General features: G+C 48.9%; 1 protein-coding gene across 10 annotated transcripts in view; it reads right to left on the reverse strand.

The window, feature by feature from the left end:
- IL15RA (interleukin 15 receptor subunit alpha) overlaps positions 1-4,203 on the reverse strand; it is a 42,707-nt gene extending 38,504 nt beyond the window's left edge. For all 10 annotated transcript variants that reach the window (XM_027976503.3, XM_027976502.3, XM_027976498.3 and 7 more), the window contains exon 1: positions 3,949-4,203. In XM_027976503.3, coding sequence (XP_027832304.1) covers positions 3,949-4,042 — 94 coding nt within the window. In that variant the 5' untranslated portion in view covers positions 4,043-4,203. The remainder of the gene's footprint in view (positions 1-3,948) is intronic.
- Between the last annotated feature and the right edge of the window lie 16,521 nt (positions 4,204-20,724).

The raw sequence follows: 20,724 nt of genomic DNA on the forward strand, positions 1-20,724 counted from the left end.
GGTTATGAGGGTCTTTAAAAAGCTGCCTGGCCAAGATGACGCGTTCCCCTCCAGATCAGGCCTCCTGAATCAGAACAGATGACAGCAACTCGCTTTGGCTATTAGCACTGAAAACTAGCGGGAACAGACCTGAAGCTATCATTTACCCAGCTAGTTGTAAGGGAGGAGCTGCTCTGTACCCGACCAGGATCACACTGCCAAGTAGCAAATCTAGTCATCTGTGTCCACTTCCCTTCTCTGTTCACTTAAAAACATCAGGTACCCTTTGTTCTCTTAGCTATTCATCCATTTCTACACCAGTAGAACACGTCCTGGCGGCTACCCAGGTGGCGTTAGTGGTAAAGAGCCCGCCTGCCAATTCAGACCTGGGTTCGATCCCTGGAGGAGGGCATGGCTGTCCACTCCAGTATTCTTGCCTGGAAAATCCCACGGACAGAGCAGCCTGGCGTGCTTCATTCCAAGGAGTCGCAAAGAGTCGAACACAACTGAAGCTCTTAGCATGCACACTGTCCTGATTACTGCAACTTTATAAGTCTTAAACTCAGAAGTGCTGATCCTCCAGCTGAGTTGTCTTTCAAAGCTTGTCAAAGTTGTCTTTCAAAGCTTTGATTGTACTAGGTCTTTTGCATTTCCCATCTCGATTTTGCAACCAGCCTATCATTTTGTATAAGAAAACCTGCTGGAAGCTTTATCTGGGGAGAACTGATACCTTAGCAGTACTGACTTGTCCAGTCCATGAACATGACGCACCTCTATTTGTTTAGATCTTCTTTACTTCTCTCAGCAGTGCTTTGTGGGTTTCAGTGTACAGTCTTTCTCTTTTTTTTTTTGTCAGAGTTATCCCTAACTTTCTGATGCTATTGCAAATGATATTGTTATTTAAAAAATTCAGTTTCCAATTACTCATTGCTAATGTATAGAAATATAATTGATTTTCATGTAGTGATGTTTTGTCTACAGCAACCAATATATACAAACAGCTGATGCTGAATACAGGTGTAAGAGCAATTCAGCAGAGATCATCTTCTCAACAAATGGTGCTGGAAAAAATGGATAGGCACATTTGCTTGGAAGACCAAACAAATACAGAATTTTCAACCCATGTTTCACATTATATGAAAAATTAATTCAAAATGAATCACAGACATCAATAAAACCTAAACTATAAAACTTCTAGAAGTAAACATAGAAGAAAACCTTTGTAACCTTGACTTAAGCAAATATTTCTTAGATATGGCACTAAAAGCACAATACAAAAGAACAAATTAATAAGCTGAACCTCATCAAAATTAAAAATGTCTTCTCTTCATCAAACACTGTTATGAAAATGAAGAGAGACGTCACAGACTCTGAAAAATTTTTTTTTGCAAATCATATATCCAATAAAGGACTTATACCCAGAAAATATAAAGAACTCTCAAAACTCAATAATAATTCAATAACTCAGTTTTTTAAAGGGCAGAATGCTTAACTAGACACTTTACCAAAAGAAGACAGATTGATGGCAAAGAAGCACAAGAAGGGATGCTCAGTATCATTAATTATTAGGAAAATGCAAATTAAAACTATGAAAGACAACTATACACCTACTAGAATGGGAATGATTAAAGAGAAAGACTGATCTCACACACACACAATTGTTTTCTTCTGGTAACTATGTGAGCTGATGATGAATGTGTTAATCATTTCACAATATATACACATATCAAATCATCACTTTGTACACCTTGTGTGTGTGGTCAGTTGCTCACTTGTTCTGATTCTGCGACCTCATGCCCTGTAGCCCACCAGGCTCCTCTCTGTCCATGGGATTCTCCAGGCAAGAATTCTGGAGTGGGTAGCCATGTCCTCCTCCAGGGGATCTTTCTGACCCAGGGATCAAACCTGTGTCTCTGGCATCGGCAGGTGGGTTGTTTATCACTCTGCCATCTGGGAAGCCCTTTGTACAGCTTAAACTTGCACACTATTATTTATCAATTACATAGACCTCAATAAAACTGGAAAAAAATTAAAAGTTAACAAAAAAGACTGGCCATACCAAGTGCCAACAAGGGTGGAGAGGAAGTGGAACTCTTGCCCACTGCTGATGGGAATGCAAATGAGAACAGTTACTTTAGAAACAGACTGGCTGTTACTTTAAACAGTAAGCATACACATGTCACGTTATCCAGCCATTCACTCCCAGCCATTGTCTCTACCCAAGTGAAATGAAAACCTCTCTCCACACAAAAACCTATATGGAAAGGTTCATAATAGTTTTATATCTAATAGTCAAAACCAGAAACAACCCCCAAAACGTCCAGCAACAAAACGGATGGATAAAAACCTACAACATCCATGCATTACAACAGTTCTCAGTAATAAAGAAGAATGGATTGCTTGATATAAGTTACAAGCTGGAGAATTCTCAGGATAATTATTATAAGTGAAAGGAACACAGGACATGAGGAAGCTTCTGAGAGTGATGATTATATTTACTCTCGTGATTGTGGTGATGGTTTCCTGACTTTACGTTTACCTCTAAACTTATGAAATTGTGCAGTTGATATGCGCACTATGTATTATCTGTCAGCCGCCCCCCAAGAGAGCTGTTTAGGAAAAACCAAGAACCATCAGGAGCTAAGAGATGGAAGCCGTGCCTCTGTGAGGTCAAAGAGCTGCTGGAGCTGAAGAGCTTCAGGGAGCTTGCCTGCAGCCTGATCTGCCCTGGGAGGTGCACCGCTCAGGGTTTTCCTGGGTTCTGACTAAGGCTGCATTTCACTTTCACATCGTCCAGTAGACTTGCCCCCCATTGTTCTCCCCTGGGTCATGGGGGACACTGGCTAGGCAGGTGGGAGGAACTGATATCATCCACAGAACTCGGATTCTCAGATAAGGGGGAAAATCCAAACATAGTCTCAAAGAAAGAAAACCTCAGGAAAGCCAGAAGAGCTAGGGGATTCTCAGCAGGCTAGCCGGCCGCCGCTGTGGATGGATCCTCCAATGGAGGACGGGCCGACTGACCCGACTGGATGTAAGTTATGAGGAGTGTTGCCTTAAACACACACACGTGCACAGACAGATCGCGGGATTACTCTCCTCTGGAGAGTCCATGGATGGCCTTTGGGGGCCCCTTAACCCCAAAACTGTACGCAGGTTTTGTTAAGTTTGTGCGTTCGTGTGTTTTTCAGAGGAGAGGGTTTGTAGCTTTCATCAGACCCTCGCAGCTCCGTGACTGCAAAATGATTAAGGCGCGCCAACGCGGATAAACGCGGACACATCCCTGCTTTCTCCTCCCTCTTGTCCAGCTCCTGGGACGAAAACCCACCACCAGCAGGACACTCATTTGAGTCTGCCCAGTGAGTTGACAGCTGCGTGGCTAAAATTCCTCCTGAACACACACACACACCCAGCCATCCTTCCACTTCATTTTTCCCGGTTGGTCTGGGAGCGCGCCTTCCGGACTGCGGCCCCCACCCCCGCGCGCCCTCAGGGTTTCCTAACGCTGAGACTTCCCAGCTGTCGCCGGGCCCCCCAGGTGTGCAACCTGCCTGCAGTTTCCTCTCCTCTGGGACGCACGCGGTCCGCACCCCGTCGCACCGCCGCCCCCCCGTATAAGCTGCTTTGGTCGAGGGGAGGGACCCCCCGCGAGGACGGCCGGCTGTTGAACGCTCTCCCTGCTTTCCTCGCGGGGCTCACGCATTTCTCGACGTCGCGGTAAAGCTCCCAAGTGGAGCTCGTGCGGCACACCCTGGCTTCTTCCCTTTGCCTCGGAAATTGGGGAAAACGTAGAATGAAAAGCCGGGCGACTCGCTGCCTGCCTCGAGTGGCCAGGCGAGCGGGGCCCGCAGCCCGTGGTGCCCGCGTCCCTCCACGTGTCCCCGGCGCGCGGGGCGCACCTCGTGCTGGGGGCCACCCCGCGCCCGGCCGCCCGCCTCCCCGCCCGCCCGCTAGCCGCGAGCGCCCTACCCGGCGTGGCCGGCGATCCGAGCAGCAGCAGCAGCAGCAGCAGCCCCAGCGCGGGGAGGGCTCCGGCCCCGCGGCCCCTGAGCGGCCCGGACATGGCCGGACTTCGGCCGCGCCCCCGCCGGCCGCCTCCTGGGCTCGCCCCGGCCGGGACGCCCCGCCGCCGGCGCGCGCAGATGCCCACGACCTGGGGGAGGCGGCGGGCTGCAGCTCCGGACCGGCCGCCCCGCGAGCCGCATTCGCTTTCGCTTTTGCTTTAGCCCCCGAGGGCTGGAGAGAGGTGAGAAGCGGTGACAGTTCCGTGACTCAGCATCCCCGCCCCCTCCCCTGGAAAAAACCCCGGCGGCGCCGTGACCCCCGCGCCGCCGCCGGGTTCCCGCAGCGCCGCCGGCCGCGCCGGGACGAGGACCCGGGCTGTGCCCCGCGGAGGCCCGGAGTCCTCTCCGGCTGTGCCCTCCAGCCCCTGCTGTCCCCAGCGGTTCATTTCGTCGCGCGTCCCCGCTTGGAGGGAGTGGGAGAAACCGACTCGTTCCGTGAACACTGCCGGTGGGCGTCACACCTGGCTTCGGCTCCACCCGGTCAGGTCCCCTGGCTTGCGTGCGTCTGTCACTCTGACTTAGACGGCCTGGACCTTGGGCTGCCGGCGAACGAGTGGCCCCACGCCCTGCCGGTCCGGGCCTGTGACGCTGGGTGACAACTGGCCTGTCGCCCGGCGCGGCTGGCTTGGTCACCTGCCCTGTGCGTCCAGGCCCGGACCTGGCGCGCAGCCCCAGCCACCATTTGAAGGATAAGTGGAATCATACAGTCTGTACCCACTAGAGGTCCACTCTTTTCCCCTGAGATCCATTCAGGTTGCTGTGTGTCAGTACTTTGTCGCTTTTAGTGAGCAATAGATGGTTTCTTTTTTAAAAGGTGTGAGACTCCACCATCCGCACCCAGACAACCCTGTGCTTTTGGGTCTGTGTTAGTTTGCTAGGGCTGCCTTAACAAAGTTTCAAGAACTAGGTGCTTGATTACAGCAGAAAGTGATTCTCTGATGTTCTGGAGGCCAGGAGTCCCAGATCCAGGTGTCCCCGGGGGCCCAGCTCTCTGGGAAGACGCTGGGGGACCATCCTACCCACCTTCTTCTAGCTTCTGGAGTTCCTGGGTTTGTCAGTGCTCCGCTGCAGTTACTCCCAGTTACTAACTTGCCTTCCCTCTGTGCCTGTCTCTGTCCAAATTTCTCCCTCCTCTATAGACACCAGTTGTAATGGATTAGGAAGCACCTTAATCGTTAACGACCTTGTTTTCTCTTGATGACCTCTTAGAGATCCTGTTTCCAAAGTGGTGACATGCTGAGTCACTGGGAGTTAGGACTTAAGCATATGTTTCTAAGATGACACATTTCCACCTAAACAAGAGGGTGTTTGTTTTCTTTTTTAATTTGTTTTAATTATTTATTCAATTTTTGGCTGCACCAAGTCTTCATTGCTGAATGGGCTTTCTTTAGGGGTGGCGAGCGGGGGCGTCTCTTTAGTTCCAGTGTGCAGGCTTCTCATTGTGGGGGCTTCATATTTTTTGCCCCCAGGCTCCAGATCGAGGGCTCAGTAGTTGTGGTTCCCATGTGGCTCACATGGGACGTGTGATTGAACCGGTGTCCTCTGCGTTGGCAGGTGGATTCTTACCCACTGAATCAGCAGGGAAGCCCCTATGGTATCCTTACTTCTGAGAACAAAGTCCAAGACTTGTTTTTCAGGCCAAAGGGAGTGAGCAGCTGGGTCCCTGAGGTATCCACACCTCGAGGGTGACTCATGCAGGAGTTTGTCCCAGGGCCTTCAAATCAGAGGCCCTTACAGGGCTGGGGAACTCGGTCATCAGCCTCCATTCAGAGTGCAGCTTGGGTTGAGGACACGGCTGTGGGAACAGGAAAGGTGATTCCTGGTAGCAGGGTCTTCAGCCATAGCCCTTCCTCTGGAGGAGTAGACAGTGGGCCCTCAGGACAGAAGGGTAATGGGTCACATTAGGTCACCCAGAAGAGGAGGCTGTAGATCAAGGCTAATGGATTATTCCCCACCCTCCTTCTCCTCCTCTGCCTCCTTCTTGCTTTAGAATCTTAATGTTAAAAAGTTATTTATTTGGCTGCACCAGGTCTTAGTTGCAGTATGCAGGATCTTCGACCTTTATTGTGACATGTGGGATCTATTAATAGTTCCCTGGCCAGGGACTGAACCTGGGGCCCCTGCATTGGGAGCTCAGAGTTTTAGCCACTGGACCACCAGGAAAGTCCCAAGAATGTTAAACTTTTAAAGTAAACTGTAATTCATATAACAGTAAATTCACCGCTTTATTGTGTATAATTCACTTGTTTTTATTCATGACATTGTATGTGTGCGTGCTAAGACATTCCAGGTGTGTCTGACTCTGTGTGACCCTGTGGACTGTAGCCCACCAGGCTCCTCTATCTATGGGATTCTCCAGGCAAGAATACTGGAGTGGCTTGCCATGCCTTCCTCCAGGGGATCTTCCAGACCCAGGGATCGAACCTGGATCTCTTACATCTCCTGCACTGGCAGGCATGTTCTTTAACCACTAGCGCCACCTGGGAAGCCCATGACATTGTATGCTGCTGCTACTGCTGCTAAGTCACATCAGTCGTGTCCGACTCTGTGCGACCCCATAGATGGTGGCCCACCAGGCTCCCCTGTCCCTGGGATTCTTCAGGCAAGAACACTGGAGTGGGTTGCCATTTCCTTCTCCAGTGCATGAAAGTGAAAAGTGAAAGTGAAGTTGCTCAGTTGTGTCCAACTCCTAGGGACCCCCTGGACTGCAGCCTACCAGGCTCCTCCATCCATGGGATTTTCCAGGGAAGAGTACTGGAGTGGGCTGCCATTGCCTTCTCCATGACGTTGTATAACCATCACCAATAGTGAATTCCAGAACACTCCATCATCCCAGGAAGAAACCCAGTGCCTGTCGGAGTTACTCCCAGTTCCCCCCTCTCCTTAGTCCCTGCTAACCTCGCATCTTTCTTTTCCTATGGATATGCCTGTTCTGAATCTTTCGAATAAAAGGAATCATAAGGTATGTCCTTCTGTGTCTGGTATCTTTCACTCAGCATAGCTTTTTCAAGGTTCATCCGTGTTGTAGGGTGTATCAGTACTTTATTCATTTTTTTGGCTACATAATATTCCATTAACTAGATATTCCACATTGTGTTTATTCATAAGCCAGTACATGGATATTTGAGCTGTTTCTACCTTCTGGCTGTTAGGAACAGTGCTGCTGCGAATATTCATGTACAAGCCTTTGGGTGAATCTGTGTCTTCAGTCCCCTTGGGTGTGTGCCTAGGAGCAGAATTGTTGGGTCTCATGGACACACTCAGATTCTCGAAGGACAGCACCAGGCTGTCCTTCCTACCAGATGTGGGAGCCATTTAAAGACCAGGCACAACTGGTCCCCAGACTGGGGGTGGTTACTCCACTGCTCACCAAGGGATAGCATCCTTGACTTTGGGAGATGCTGACTTAGGAGCTAAGGCGAGGGAAATCTGTAGGGATCAGTGTACAGGCATGTAGCAGTAGACAGCCCAGGGAAACTAAGGCAGCAAACTGCGATATAGGGACCGAGAGCAAACAAGTCCACGCACAGGGGAGCCTTGCTGAAGAGCAGAAAGACGAATGCTGGCTGTAAGAGGAAGGAATTGCTTCTCAATCTTCAGGATATAAAAAAATACCACATTTTCTATTTTTGTAAGTCTTCATATCTGGCCCCAAGCTTCCATTTGCCAAGATCAACAAAAATCCGATACGACTCCCCCCTCCCCCACCCCCGCACCCCTCCAAAAGCAATGGCTCTCTTTCCTTCCCATGGGTTTTTTCAGGAAAACTAGAGGGGAGGCCTGCCACCTCTGACTTCTTGGTTATTTCTGAATAGTTGTTGTCCAGACCCAGGCTCCAGCCTCCGGTTTCAGCAGGCCTCTCTGACCCCTTCTGGGGATTCCACCTCCGTTCCCCTCAATACACCATTTTGCACAGCCTCACGGGCAGTCTCAGCAGATGCTCTCAATTAGCTGAGGTCCTCATCCAGAAGAGTCCTATGTGGGTCCACCTCCCTGGTACCTAGCTATTAATCAGACAAGTTAACATCAGAACAGATGTTAAGTCTATAAACTGCATCCTTGGGAGAGCCCAGATTCTGGAACACAAAAGCCTTTTCACCCTCAGGGAAAATCACCCCTTAATTTCTTCCCTGTGATGAGTCTTCAGTAGCAGAAATCTCCGAGCGGCCAATCCATCCCTTTTATTTGCTTGTTTCATTTTCGTTTTGGCTGCATCAGGCCGCTGCACAATCCTCGTTGTGGCCCACAGGCTCCTCTCTAGCGACGATGCTCAGGCTTAGTTGCCCCTGGAGTGTGGGATTTTAGTTCCTTGACCAGGGATCGAACCTAGGCCTCCTGCATTGGAGGTCAGATTCTTAACCGCTGGATTACTAGGGAAGTCCCCTAGTCCGTTTCTTGATATCACGATTATATTCATTTGTAGTCTCATAGCCATACTCGAATCACTTTTGTAGTTGAAAAATGGAGTGATGGACTTTGAATTTTAAAGATTTAAACATGTCAGAGGAGAGTGTGTTTAACAACTCTTTGCAGTTTCTTTTTTTTTTTTTTTGACTCAACATTGTTTTGGATCTTTTTATTGAGGTGACAAGACTTATAGCAAGTTTCACTTGTAAAATGTTTTATTTTTACTTCTGTCTACCCTGCAGAGTGCTCACCACCAAAAATTTACTTTCCTTCCATCACCAGACAGCTGATCCCCTTTATCCATTTTACCCTCCACTACCCCTTCCCCTCTGGTAACCCCTATTCTGTTCTCTGTATCTGCGTGTTCATTTTCGTTTGATTTGTCATGGAACTTTTGCTTTTTAACTGACTTTGAACCACAGTCTCTCCAGTTGTGCACACGTGGTAATAATAAGATCCACACCATAGGATGGCCGTGAAAATCAGATGAATTAATAAAACCCTTTTGTGTGCCCCGCATATAACACTCGATAAGTGTTACATATGGGACATATAATGTGTACTATGTAATGCATCGTCCTTTATAAACTGCCCTAGATGATTGTAAAGAAAGTTATCAGCTAGAAATGTTAAGTACAAGTTAGGGGCGGGAAAGGGGTTGGGAGAAATATTATCTATGACACTAAGTCGAGCCATCTGCCGAGGTGGGGGCCAAACAGCCGGAGGGGCCCCGAGGGTGTAACAGAAGGAGAGCACGCAGGCAGTGGTCTGCTGAAGGAGGCTGCACCCGCCACCCTCGTGGGGTTGGCGAGGAGCCTTCTCAGCATCCCAGCTCCAGCTTTGGGGAAGTAACACCCACGGGGGCCTCTTGATTGAAGGCAAAGTCTCAGTGCATCCACACAAAGGAGGCAAGGACTTATCATCACTTACAGATCCCAAAAGTGAGGAGGGGGCACAACTGACTCCAGCTGACTCCAGGAAAGACAATTCCCCATCCCAGGCCACAGTGAGCAGGAGGTAGAGAGGAGGGGAGCAAGCATCTATTACTCATGAAGTCCTTGGGCGGAGGTCACTAATTTTTCACAGGCTTCCCTGTAAGCAGTAACTTTAAAAGGCGCCCCGAGGGTACTGAAGTGGGAATCTGGAGTGATATCCTCCATTGGAGTCTTTATCCGGATGTCCAGACTCTGGATGTGAGAAGGATTATCACAGCGTACAATGTCTCAGCAGCAACTCAGAAAGACAAAGTTGTTTTTCTCAAAAGGTTTTTTTTTTTTTTTTTTTTCCCCGCTCATCACACCAAAGTCCCAAGAAGATGGACGGTGAGGCCCCATGAACAGATGGTGAGAATAGGAACCCCACCCTGGGTAAACTCCCAACAGCTGGGACCAATCTTCCCACTTCTACCATTACCTCCTACAGCAAGATTACAGCCAACTAAGATGCCAAACTCATGAAGCAAACCACCCCGAGCTGAGCTGCCTTTGTGTTTCATTTTCAGTTACACCATGAGAATCCCCTCCTGTCCCTCATCCACCCAAGGGCCCAACGTGGCCAGTTGCCCTGAGGCTTCTTCCTTAATCTTCAGAAATACACCTGCCCCTCCTCTCTGCCCCTCATCCTGTCCCTTCTTCTCTTGTCTCATCTCCTGGTGAGGAGGCTTGAAGACCAGCTTCGTGAGCCTCCTGCTCTCTCCATTGTTTTTTGGTTCATTCCTGAATAACTCAGGATAAAACCAAGGAAGAAAGTGACAGAACCTTAGGGTTTTAAAAATGCAAATTCATGACTTACCCCAGAATCTCAAACCCAAATAAATGCCCACAGCGGCCAGACAGCAGGGTTCGGGGCATGAGAGGAAGTGAGCTGAAAGCTCTTGCAGGCTTTGTAAGCTGTGCGTGTCCAATATATAGGTCCTTGTGTGATAACTCCTGGTTTACAAACAGTGATTATTGTTTTAGAAAAAACTCAAGACAACCATGCAAGCCCAAGAAAACCCATTTATAGGCTTTGCGCCATCTAATATATAGTAATCTTTTTATTCAACCACTCAGCTTCCTCCACCATGCTAAAAATCAGAAATATTACTTTATTGAATTGAGTTCAGTTCACACCTTTTAAAATCTTATGTCTATGACCAATCACAGATTGCAGGGTAGCCACAAACCTTCAATTTGTGAAAGAAGATGCATTATCTGAAAAAACACAATAAAAATGAAGTGCAACGACTCAGTAAATTTACTAAAGTCATTTAATTGTAATTTAAGATTGAGCGGATTTTTTGGTATGTAAATTATACCTCAATAAAATTATTTAAAGAGGTACAGAAAAGTGCAATACATTGTGGGCTGCTGTAATTGCCTGATAGAAGAACACGCATGCCCATTGATGTGTGTAAATACTCTTTGCTTCAGTCTCTACTATTCTTGTACACAGAAAATTTAAAATTCAATCCAAATAACAAGCTATCCCCCACCCAAAAAACAAGATGACATGAGGTAAAACAGTCCACAGAACCAGACACAGAGGTGGTGCAGATGTGGAAACTATCAAAACCTTTAAAAAGAACTGTGACTAATGTATTAAAAGGGCATAGTGGGAAAAGTGAACACTAGAAAACGGTTAAATCAAAACTCTGGAAATGAACATCATTTTTTCGGGCTACACTCCCCCCTGATTCATCTGTTGTAGCCCTAACCCCCCAAGGTGACTGCATTTGGAGATAAGGCCTGCCCTAGCAGACTAATGAAACCATGATATGAGACATGAGAATTCCTCAACAGGCTTATTAGCAGAGGAAAGAAGCAATGAGCTTGAGGAAAGGTCAATAGAAATGATCTACACTGAAACATAGGGTGTGAAAAGGGAGGACAAGAAATAACAGCATCGCAGAGCCACAGGATAGTACAAGATAGTCTTACATGCGTGTTACCGAGCCCTCGAAGGATGAAAGAGAGGAAGATGGAAGAAGCGCTAAGAGCTGACATTTTCCAAAGTGCATGAAAAACAACCAACTCCAGATATAGGAAGCTGAAAGCACCCCATCAAGATAAATACCGATAAAAACAAATAGCGTGTCATTGTCAAACTGCTCAAAATCAGTGATATAGGGAAAACCTTAAAGTCATCCAGAATGAAATAATGAAATGATCCATAAGGAAGATACTGCATTCTGAAGACTTCACATCGGGTACTATGCAAACCAGAAGAGGATGGAGGGACATGGTTGAAAAGCAGAAAGAAAGGACTTAGCTCTTGGTCCAGTGGTTAGAACTCCACACTTCCATTGCAGGGCACAGGTTCAATCCCTGGTTGGGGAACTAAAGTCCTACAAGACATTCAGTGTGGCAGGAAAAAAAAAATACAGGAAAAAAATTGTACTTGCAGTTTATTTATTCTCCAATATCCTCATCTCTAAGGATCCCAGAGTTGGACTGTGAAGAAAGCCGAGTGCTGAAGAATTGATGCTTTTGAACTGTGGTGTTGGAGAAGACTCTTGAGAGTCCCTTGGACTGCAAGGAGATCCAACAAGTCCATTCTGAAGGAGATCAGCCCTGGGTGTTCTTTGGAAGGAATGATGCTGAAGCTGAAGCTCCAGTACTTTGGCCACCTCATGCGAAGAGTTGACTCATTGGAAAAGACTCTGATGCTGGGAGGGATTGGGGGCAGGAGGAGAAGGGGACGACCGAGGATGAGATGGCTGGATGGCATCACTGACTCGATGGACGTGAGTTTGAGTGAACTCTGGGAGTTGGTGTTGGACAGGGAGGCCTGGCGTGCTGCGATTCATGGGGTTGCAAAGAGTTGGACACGACTGAGTGACTGAACTGAACTGAAGGATCCCAGCACATGGTTTGTCACTGTAATATGACTGAGACATCTCTAGAGGAACCATGGGAGAAGAGGGAAGGAAAAGCCTGCCAACCCTGCAGGTGTAGTTTTGGGGAGCAGAGATGCCCTCTGATTTCCTACTAAGTGAGCAGACGTCTGCCCTCACAGGACCTAGGTGGCAGAAGCATTCTAGAGTTGTGACAATAATTTCTTTTTTAACATCTTGCATATATAATTTATTTAAGTATCAAAATGAAATATTATTTTAGGAACACAGACATTATGAAAGGAAAAACACACTGTATTTCTCTTCACCGAGGCTCCATCCATTCTGAAATGTGTGACAATAATTTCTGACTCTAAACCTCTGACCTGCCAGGTACATTCCGTTCCACCTCACCCACTCCACGCTGTCCCTCCATCCGCTTCAGTCAGCTCGCAGGTCAGTTATTAACTGGGTCCGAGTTTCATTCCCTTCTTCCTTGGACAGGGGGATGTCTCTCTTCGATTTCTGCCCCGGTGTCTCCAGGTGCTGAGTAGGGGTTTCCTATTCCAGTCCCAGCAGTTCCGGGGGGGTGGGGGTGCCCTGCAGGAGATCTGCTGACATCCTGAGCCTTAACTCCCTCCCTGCACCCAGGCTCCCTCCTCGCTGAGGCCTGGAGAGTGTGCGGTCCCTGCCTGCGGTGCACCAGGCACCTGGGGACGTTTGGATTCTGTTGGGGCCTCGTTTGCCCCGAGGGGAGCTCAGCACTTGGGCCATCTCTGACAGCTCCCCGGCTTTCCCCACTTCTAGGGGCACAGGATTAGTGTCCCGGCTGCCCCTCCCAAAACAGTCAGAGTCCCCTAGGCTGTTTTTCTTAAACAGTTTTGTTGGTGTTCTTTGACATGTAAAAAGTACGTACCCTGAAGGTGTCTGATACACATGTGCCTCATGGAAAGACCACCAGGACCTTTGCCGTCCCCTGTCCCTCGGCAGTGGCCCCTGGTCTCCCGTGTGTCAGTTTAACGGTGCCTGGGTCAGAGCCCCCCACCCGCCCCAGCGCGGGACCGTGGGCTCTGAGCTCGCCCCTCCCCTGCCCTTTCCTCTGCCCCACGGGCTGGGGAGGCGATGGCATAGGGAAGGAAACCCGCTCTCCCGGTTGTCCCGAGATCCCCCTCCTTTTTTGTCCCACGCCGTTGGTGGAGTTTCCTTGAGCCAGATTAGCATCTGGGGACTTTGTTTTCATGAGTCCCAGCGTCAGTGCTTGCAGCGGTGCAGAACACAGTCTAGTCCTTTCATTTCTAACACAGTCAAAATGTCCTCCTTTGTGTATGATCCTATCATACCGGCTGTGAAGCTGTCTGCCTGGTTTTCCCTAGAGAGTGGTGCTCCATATTTGTAAAATGAATACACAGCAAGCTGAAACTCCAGAGGCCTAGGAGAAGTTTCAGCACCGTGGTCCTGATCTCTGTGGACTGGATGTCCCGCTCCCTTGAGTTCACCAGTGAAATCCACCCCTCTCGGGGCAAGCCTGCTGACCTCTAGGGACAGTGAGCAGGAGTCTATTTGCAGTTTTGGAGGAGTGGGCCCCGGGGACAAGCCCATGGGGGAAGAGAGGACAGGCTAGTGCCTCTCTGAGGTTGTCCTGGTGGTCTGGCCCCCTGGCCGTGGATGAGAACCTGAAAAGCTGTTTAGGTGTGAGCTGAGAACTTGGGGTTCACAGAGACTCCAGGTGAGATTCCAGGGTGCATGGAACTTGGTTTAGTGCAGATGCAGTCCTGACAGCCAGATCCTGGGGATCCCCAAGGATGCCTAAGGGAGACGGTGTGTGTGTGTGCGCGTGCCGTGGGTGTGTGCGGGGCTGAGGTCCGACACCAGCAGGTGGAGCAAGAACAAGGCATTATGGTTTATCCCCAGTAGCCTGGCTTCATCTGAACCTGTAGGCTGGTGAGGCCAGAAGACATTTCATTCAGACACCAGTCTCCCCTCGAACCCCCCAAACCCTGCCACCCCACCAGGAACTTCAAACAGAGGTGAATTTTTCAGAAAGCATGTTATTGGAGGGGGTTAATATTTGAAGCGTACGGTTGGGTAGGTTTTGACATGTCCGCACCTGTAAACCCACAATCACACAAAAGCCCTTTGTAACCCTTACTCTGCCCCTCCCTGCCCATCTTCCATATCGCCACTTAACATATATAATCTTTCCTCTGGCTTTTAAAAAATCTTTTAAAGCTAGTTAATTACTTTTGACTGTGCTGGGTGTTTGCTGCTGTGGTTGGGCTTTTCTCTAGTTGCTTGCGGCGAGAGGCAGCTACTCTAGTTGCGGTGTGCCGGCTTCTCATTGCGGCGGCTTCTCCTGTTGCCAAGCGCAGGCTCCAGGCACACAGCCTTTCGTTGCTCCACGGCATGTGGAATCTTCCAGATCAGGGATCGAACCCGTGTCCCCTGCATTGGCAGGCAGATTCCTAGCCACTGGACCGCCAGGGAAGTCCTCCTTTAGCTTTTTTAAACAGATGGAATGCAGTTACTGTTACCATTTTAATGGTCACCTGCTTTGGTTTTGATCATTTGACCTTTACTCATTGTGAGTCATGTACTCCCGCTTGCTGGAATGGCCCGTACATCCTGACTGGTTTGTGGATTTTATCTCGTTGGCTGCTGGATGTTTTTCTGCATTCCTGCAAACAATCTCGAGCTTAGTTCCAGGGTGCAGTGAAATGCGTGGATACGCTTTGATCCTTTCGGATCTCGCTTTTAAGGTGTGTCAGGAAGGATTCACACAGCTTGTAGCCTGGAGGTTGCTACTCCACAGTGCTGAGGTGCGGCCCCTCCGAGCATTCCACCCAGTGCCTCGGGAGTTACGGAATCCAGAAAGCTTTAGGCTGGCTGGCGGGAGCGGGCGCTGCCCGTGACCTCCCGTGTGCTGAGTGTTGCCCCCAGGTCTCAGGCTGGTGGGAGCGGGCATTGTCTGTGACCTCCCGTGTGCTGAGGGTTGTCCCCCAGGTCTCAGGCTGGTGGGAGCGGGCATTGTCTGTGACCTCCCGTGTGCTGAGGGTTGTCCCCCAGGTCTCAGGCTGGTGGGAGTAGGCACTGTCTGTGACCTCCCGTGTGCTGAGGGTTGTCCCCCAGGCCTCAGGCTGGTGGGAGCGGGCGCTGCCCGTGACCTCCCGTGTGCTGAGGGTTGTCCCCCAGGTCTCAGGCTGGTGGGAGCGGGCACTGTCCGTGACCTCCCGTGTGCTGAGTGTTGCCCCCAGGTCTCAGGCTGGTGGGAGCGGGCATTGTCTGTGACCTCCCGTGTGCTGAGGGTTGTCCCCCAGGTCTCAGGCTGGTGGGAGCGGGCACTGTCTGTGACCTCCCGTGTGCTGAGGGTTGTCCCCCAGGTCTCAGGCTGGTGGGAGCGGACACTGCCCGTGACCTCCCATGTGCTGAGTGTTTCCCCCCGCTTCCTCAGGCGGCCCTTTTCCTGGCCTGAGCAGCTCCTCACGCACAGCCGATGGCCGGCACTCTCGTGAGAGGAAGGGTGCGAGTGCCGTCTCTCCAGAACCCACCGGTCTCCGGGTCCTCTCAGTGCTGCTCTCTCCTGGATCCTCCTCCCTGTGAACCCTGAGGCCTGGCTCTCTCTGGACACTCAGCTGCATCTCCTCCCCACACCTTGCCTGAAATGTAACACGTAAGCTGGGCCAGCGTAGGCTCTCCTGTCTGTTTCTCACCCCTCAGGGATGGGAATCCTTCACTGCAGCACATCCAATGTCTTGAAAACCATTGTTGGGCTTCTCTGGTGGTCAGTGGTTAAGACTTTGCCTTCCGGAGCAGTGGGTGCAGGTCGACCCCTGGTCGGGAAGCTAAGATTCCACATGCCTCAGGGACAAAAAAGATAAACAAGAGAAGCGGTATGATAACAAATTCAATAAACACTTTAAAATGATCCGCATTTAAAAAAAAGTCTTAAAAAATCTTGTTATCTCATTTTGTTGTTTCCCATTTTTGTTTGTTTCAGGCATGAGGGTAAATTCAGTTCCTATTTCGCCATCTTGGCCTGAAGTGGAAGCCTAGGCAGAGCTTATTTAATGCAAGGATCTGGTTGCATTAAAACTAAAGGAGCAAAATAGGACAGGTTTTTATTTCAGAAAGCAAAGTGTTAGTCACTTAGTCCATCATGTCCGACTCTTTGCAACCCCATGGACTGCAGTCCACCAAGGTCCTCCGTCCACCGAATTTTCCAGGCAAGAGTACTGGGGTGGGTTGCTATTCCCTTCTCCAGGGGATCTTCCTGATGCAGGTATTGAACCCAGGTCTCCTGCATTGCAGGCAGGTTCTTTAAGGTCTGAGCCACTCTGGGGAAGCCATCAGGAAGCAAACCCTGGAGGAACACAGGGAAGAGGTGGGGTTACATAAGCAGACTTTTGGCTGATTCTGAAGGAGACTGTTGTTGCGGTTGAAATAAGTGCTGCTGTAATTGCAAAACTATTTTGGAGCCTGCAATGGCAGTCAACAACTGCTGTCTGTACCGGGGCTGCCAAAGGCTGTTGGAGCCCACAGCCATCTCTCGCTGATGGAGAGGCCACGAGAAGCTGAAAGGAAGGATTATGCCTTCTCTTGCTTCATCGGCCTTCCAAACTCTTCTTTGGACTTCCCGATGGCCACCTAGCCCACAGCCAAGGCAGGAGCAAGTGGGAAGTTGCAAAGACACAGCCCCTCACAGTAGAGACCCAGGCTTGCAAGGACAGGAAGTCATCACCTATCTGCGGCTACATCTTTTATCCCTTGCTGATCAGTTGTGTTTACCTTCTCAATTAAACACGTGGCTGTGAAGCATCTACTCCACTGAAGATTTCAGGTAGTTTACAACTTCTCATATTGGGGTCTGTTCTTTCAAGGTGATCTAAAGGACTTAAGCCAGATTCTCTCTTCCGACTCTACTATTGGAAGTTAGTAGCTGTCCATCTTCCCTGACTGCTTGAAGGTAGTTCTTAGCCTAGTTTTTTCCAGATGGTATTCTCTGTTATCCCACCCTCGTAGCATTAGGATAACTCATGTAAGTAGGATCACTTACTACTGTAGAAAGAAACTGTGGAAAGAAAAAGGCGTACGTTTTGCACTGCACTCTTTCACAGGAGGAATGGAGTAATGAGGGGACTGGCTCTGCACGTCTCAGCCCTCCCTCTTCCTGATTCCTAGCTTAGCCGGAAAGGACCGTCCGCCTGGAACATCCCCATGTGAGCCCACATTTTTGGAAAGCCTTCAGGGACACTGCAGGCTGCAGTCATTCTCTGAAGATGAATAAGCAAGTAGTCAAATGAGTACAGAGCCTCAATGCTGTTTCCTTGGATGTACTTGTTTACCTCCTGGAGGGAGACATTTTTTAGATAATATTTATGAACAGCAAACATGTACTTACTTGAAAGTTTGTTTAAATGTTGCATGATCATACTAGTCTCATTTTCCACTGAAAATATTTGGATACTGATAAGACCATATAGGCCAAATTTGGGGGAGAGGCATGCCTGTCTCTGATATTGGTAGGGGTGGATGTTATGGGGTGTTGATATAGCTGTTCTAACAAGGGCAGACACCACAGAGAGTATTCCTTTCTTTCTTTTTGGTAGTTATAACTGTTATAAGGGCTGCCCAGGTGGCTCAGTGGTAAAGAATCTCCCTACCAATGCAGGAGACGCCAGAGAAACTGTTATAAATGTTACATCTGCATTTTATTTTTCAAAAATGTTGTTTGCACATAATTGATTAACAATGTTGCATCGTTTCAGGTGTACAGAAAGTTACTCAGTTATACATACACATGTATCTATTCTTTTTCAAACTCTTTTCCCATTTAGGTTGTTACAGAGTACTGTGTTGGAGTATCGTGTCGCGTTCTCTATGCTATGTAGCAGGTCCTTGTTGATCGATGTTATATACAGTAGTGTGAACATGCCCATTCCAAACTTCCAATCTGCCCCCAGGGGAGGTTATTTCTGCCTCACGTCCAGCACAAGTATAAGCAGTCCGGGCACGGCCCCGCCATGTGAGACATCCTGGCTCCTTTGGTTTTATTTCAGTTTTGATCCCACTCTTGGTCTGACTCCCACCACCAAGGCTCACCTGCCGGCCAGCAGAGGAGGTGAAGAAGGGGCAGAACATATCTGTTCTCTTCAAGGGCACATCCTAGAGACTGCTTGCTTTACTACGCTCCCGTCTCCTGGGGCAGAACTTAGTCACGGGACCCACTGAACCCCAAGGGAGGCTGGCAAATGTAATCCTCAGCTGGGAGAGGACTGTGTCCCACTAAAACCCGGGGCTAAGGGAAAGATGGATTTAGGGAGTCGCACAGCACCACCCACTCCAGTATTCTTGCCTGGAGAATCCCATGGACAGAGGAGCCTGGTGGACTACAGTTCATGGGGTCGCAAAGAGTCGGACACGACTGAGCGGCTTAACTAAACTAACTAACTAACAGCAATCTGTTAGAACGACTTATTTTCCGCACTGGTTTTAAATTCCCAGCCTGGTCATTCCAGCATCTCCGCCATGTCTGTATTTGGTTCTGATGCTGGCTCTGTCTCTTCAAACTGTACTTTCTGCCTTTTAGCTTGCCTTGTAATTCCCCCCGCCGCCCCCCACCCCCACCCCACTGCTTGTCTTGTGGGATCTTAGTTCCCTGACCAGGGATCGAACCAGGGCCCTTGGCAGTGAAAGCATTGAGTCTTAACTACTGAACCACCAGGGAATTCCCTAGCATGCTTGTACTTTTTTGCTGAGAGCTGGATATGATGTCCCAGGTAACAGGAGCTGAGGTGAGCAGGCCTTGGGTGTGAGGCTTTGTATGTTGGTGTAGGAATTAGGCTGTGTTTAACGCTTACAATACCTGGGATGTCAGAGGGTGAAACTGCCTGTGGTGTAGTTGTTTTTTCCCCTGATTTTCCCTGGGTTTTCTCTGGGTTTCCCTTCAGATTTTTTCTTAAATAGGATCCGAGACATGCCGGTCTTCGGGCTGTTTTGCTGTTGTTTAATCGCTCAGTCATGTCCGCATGCTGCATGGAGCCCGCCAGGCTCCTCTGTCTATGGAGATTCTCCAGGCAAGAATGCTGGGGTGGGGAGCCATTCCCTTCTCCAGGGGATCGTCCCTGCAGTCTCTCCAGTCCTGCATTGGCAGGCGCGCTCTTTAGCGCTGCGTCCCCTGGGAAGATGTGCTACCCTGCACCCGGCACGTAACCACTCATGCCAGCCCTGGTGAGCAGTGGTGTGCTTCAGTCTCTTTGGAGCGCCTCTTCTGCACATTTTGTATACAGGGAGTCATACAGCACGTGGCATTTTATGTCTGGCCTCCTTCACTTAGCATCGTGTTCTTTAGGCTCATCTGCGTGGCAGCCTTTTCTGAAGGCCTCACTCCTTTCTGTGACAGGGCTGAATTGCAGTGTGTGGAGAAACCACGGTTTGCTTACCCACACATCCACTGGTGGGCGTTTGGGTTGTTCCCATCTCTTGGCTGTTTGGCTGTGATGCTGTTATAAATAGCCTTATACCAGTGTCTGTGTGGACATGGGTTTTCTTCACCCCTGGGTAATATACCCAGGAGTGGAATTGTTGAGCCATGTGGTCATTCCACGTTTAACTTTTTCAGAGACGACCACCACGTGGGGGCACCATCTTACATTCCCACCAGCCATGCATGAGGGTTCCTATTTCTCCATATTCTTGTCAACATTTGTTATTTCTTTTCTTTTCTCCTTAAAGTCGTCTTATTGGGTATAACCATCTCACTGTGGTTTCGACTTGCATTTCTTTTTAAAAAAATGTTTATTGAAATACAGTTGACTTACAATGTTCTGTCTGTTTCGAGTAAATATATACAAATGTTCTTCTTTTACATTTTCTTCCATTATAGGTTTATTAGAAGATTTTTGAGTAGAGTCTCTGTGCCATACAGTAGGTCCTTGTTAATTATCTATTTTTCTATACAGTAGTATTTATATGTTAATCCCAAACTCCTAATCTATCCCTCCCCACTTCCCCTTTGGTAACCATAAGTTTGTTTTCTGTGTCTGTCATAGAAAACAATATGTCAAAACATATTGTTTTGTTAATAAGATCGCTTGTATCTTTTTAGACTCCACATATGAGTGATATCACGCAATGCTTGTCTCTCTCAGTCCGACTTACTTTGCTTAGCATGATCATCTCTAGGTCTATCCATGTTGCTCCAAATGGCATCATTCCACTATTCTTATGGCTGAGTGATATTCCCTTGTGCACAGGTGTGTGCACGCGCCTGTGCATGTGTGCACAGATACACCTGCTTTGCCTTGCTGAAATGACCGGGGAGGATGTGCTTGTTAACTATCTGCTAGGACCTCTGTATGTTATTAAAAGTATTGAGGGCTCCCCAAACTTTTTGTTTGTATAGTTACATCTTGTGATACTTAGCATACTTAGATGCTAAAACGCCAAAAAATTTAAAAAATATTA

This window comes from Ovis aries, chromosome 13, assembly GCF_016772045.2.
Source record: "Ovis aries strain OAR_USU_Benz2616 breed Rambouillet chromosome 13, ARS-UI_Ramb_v3.0, whole genome shotgun sequence".
Classification (NCBI taxonomy): Eukaryota; Metazoa; Chordata; class Mammalia; order Artiodactyla; family Bovidae; genus Ovis; species Ovis aries.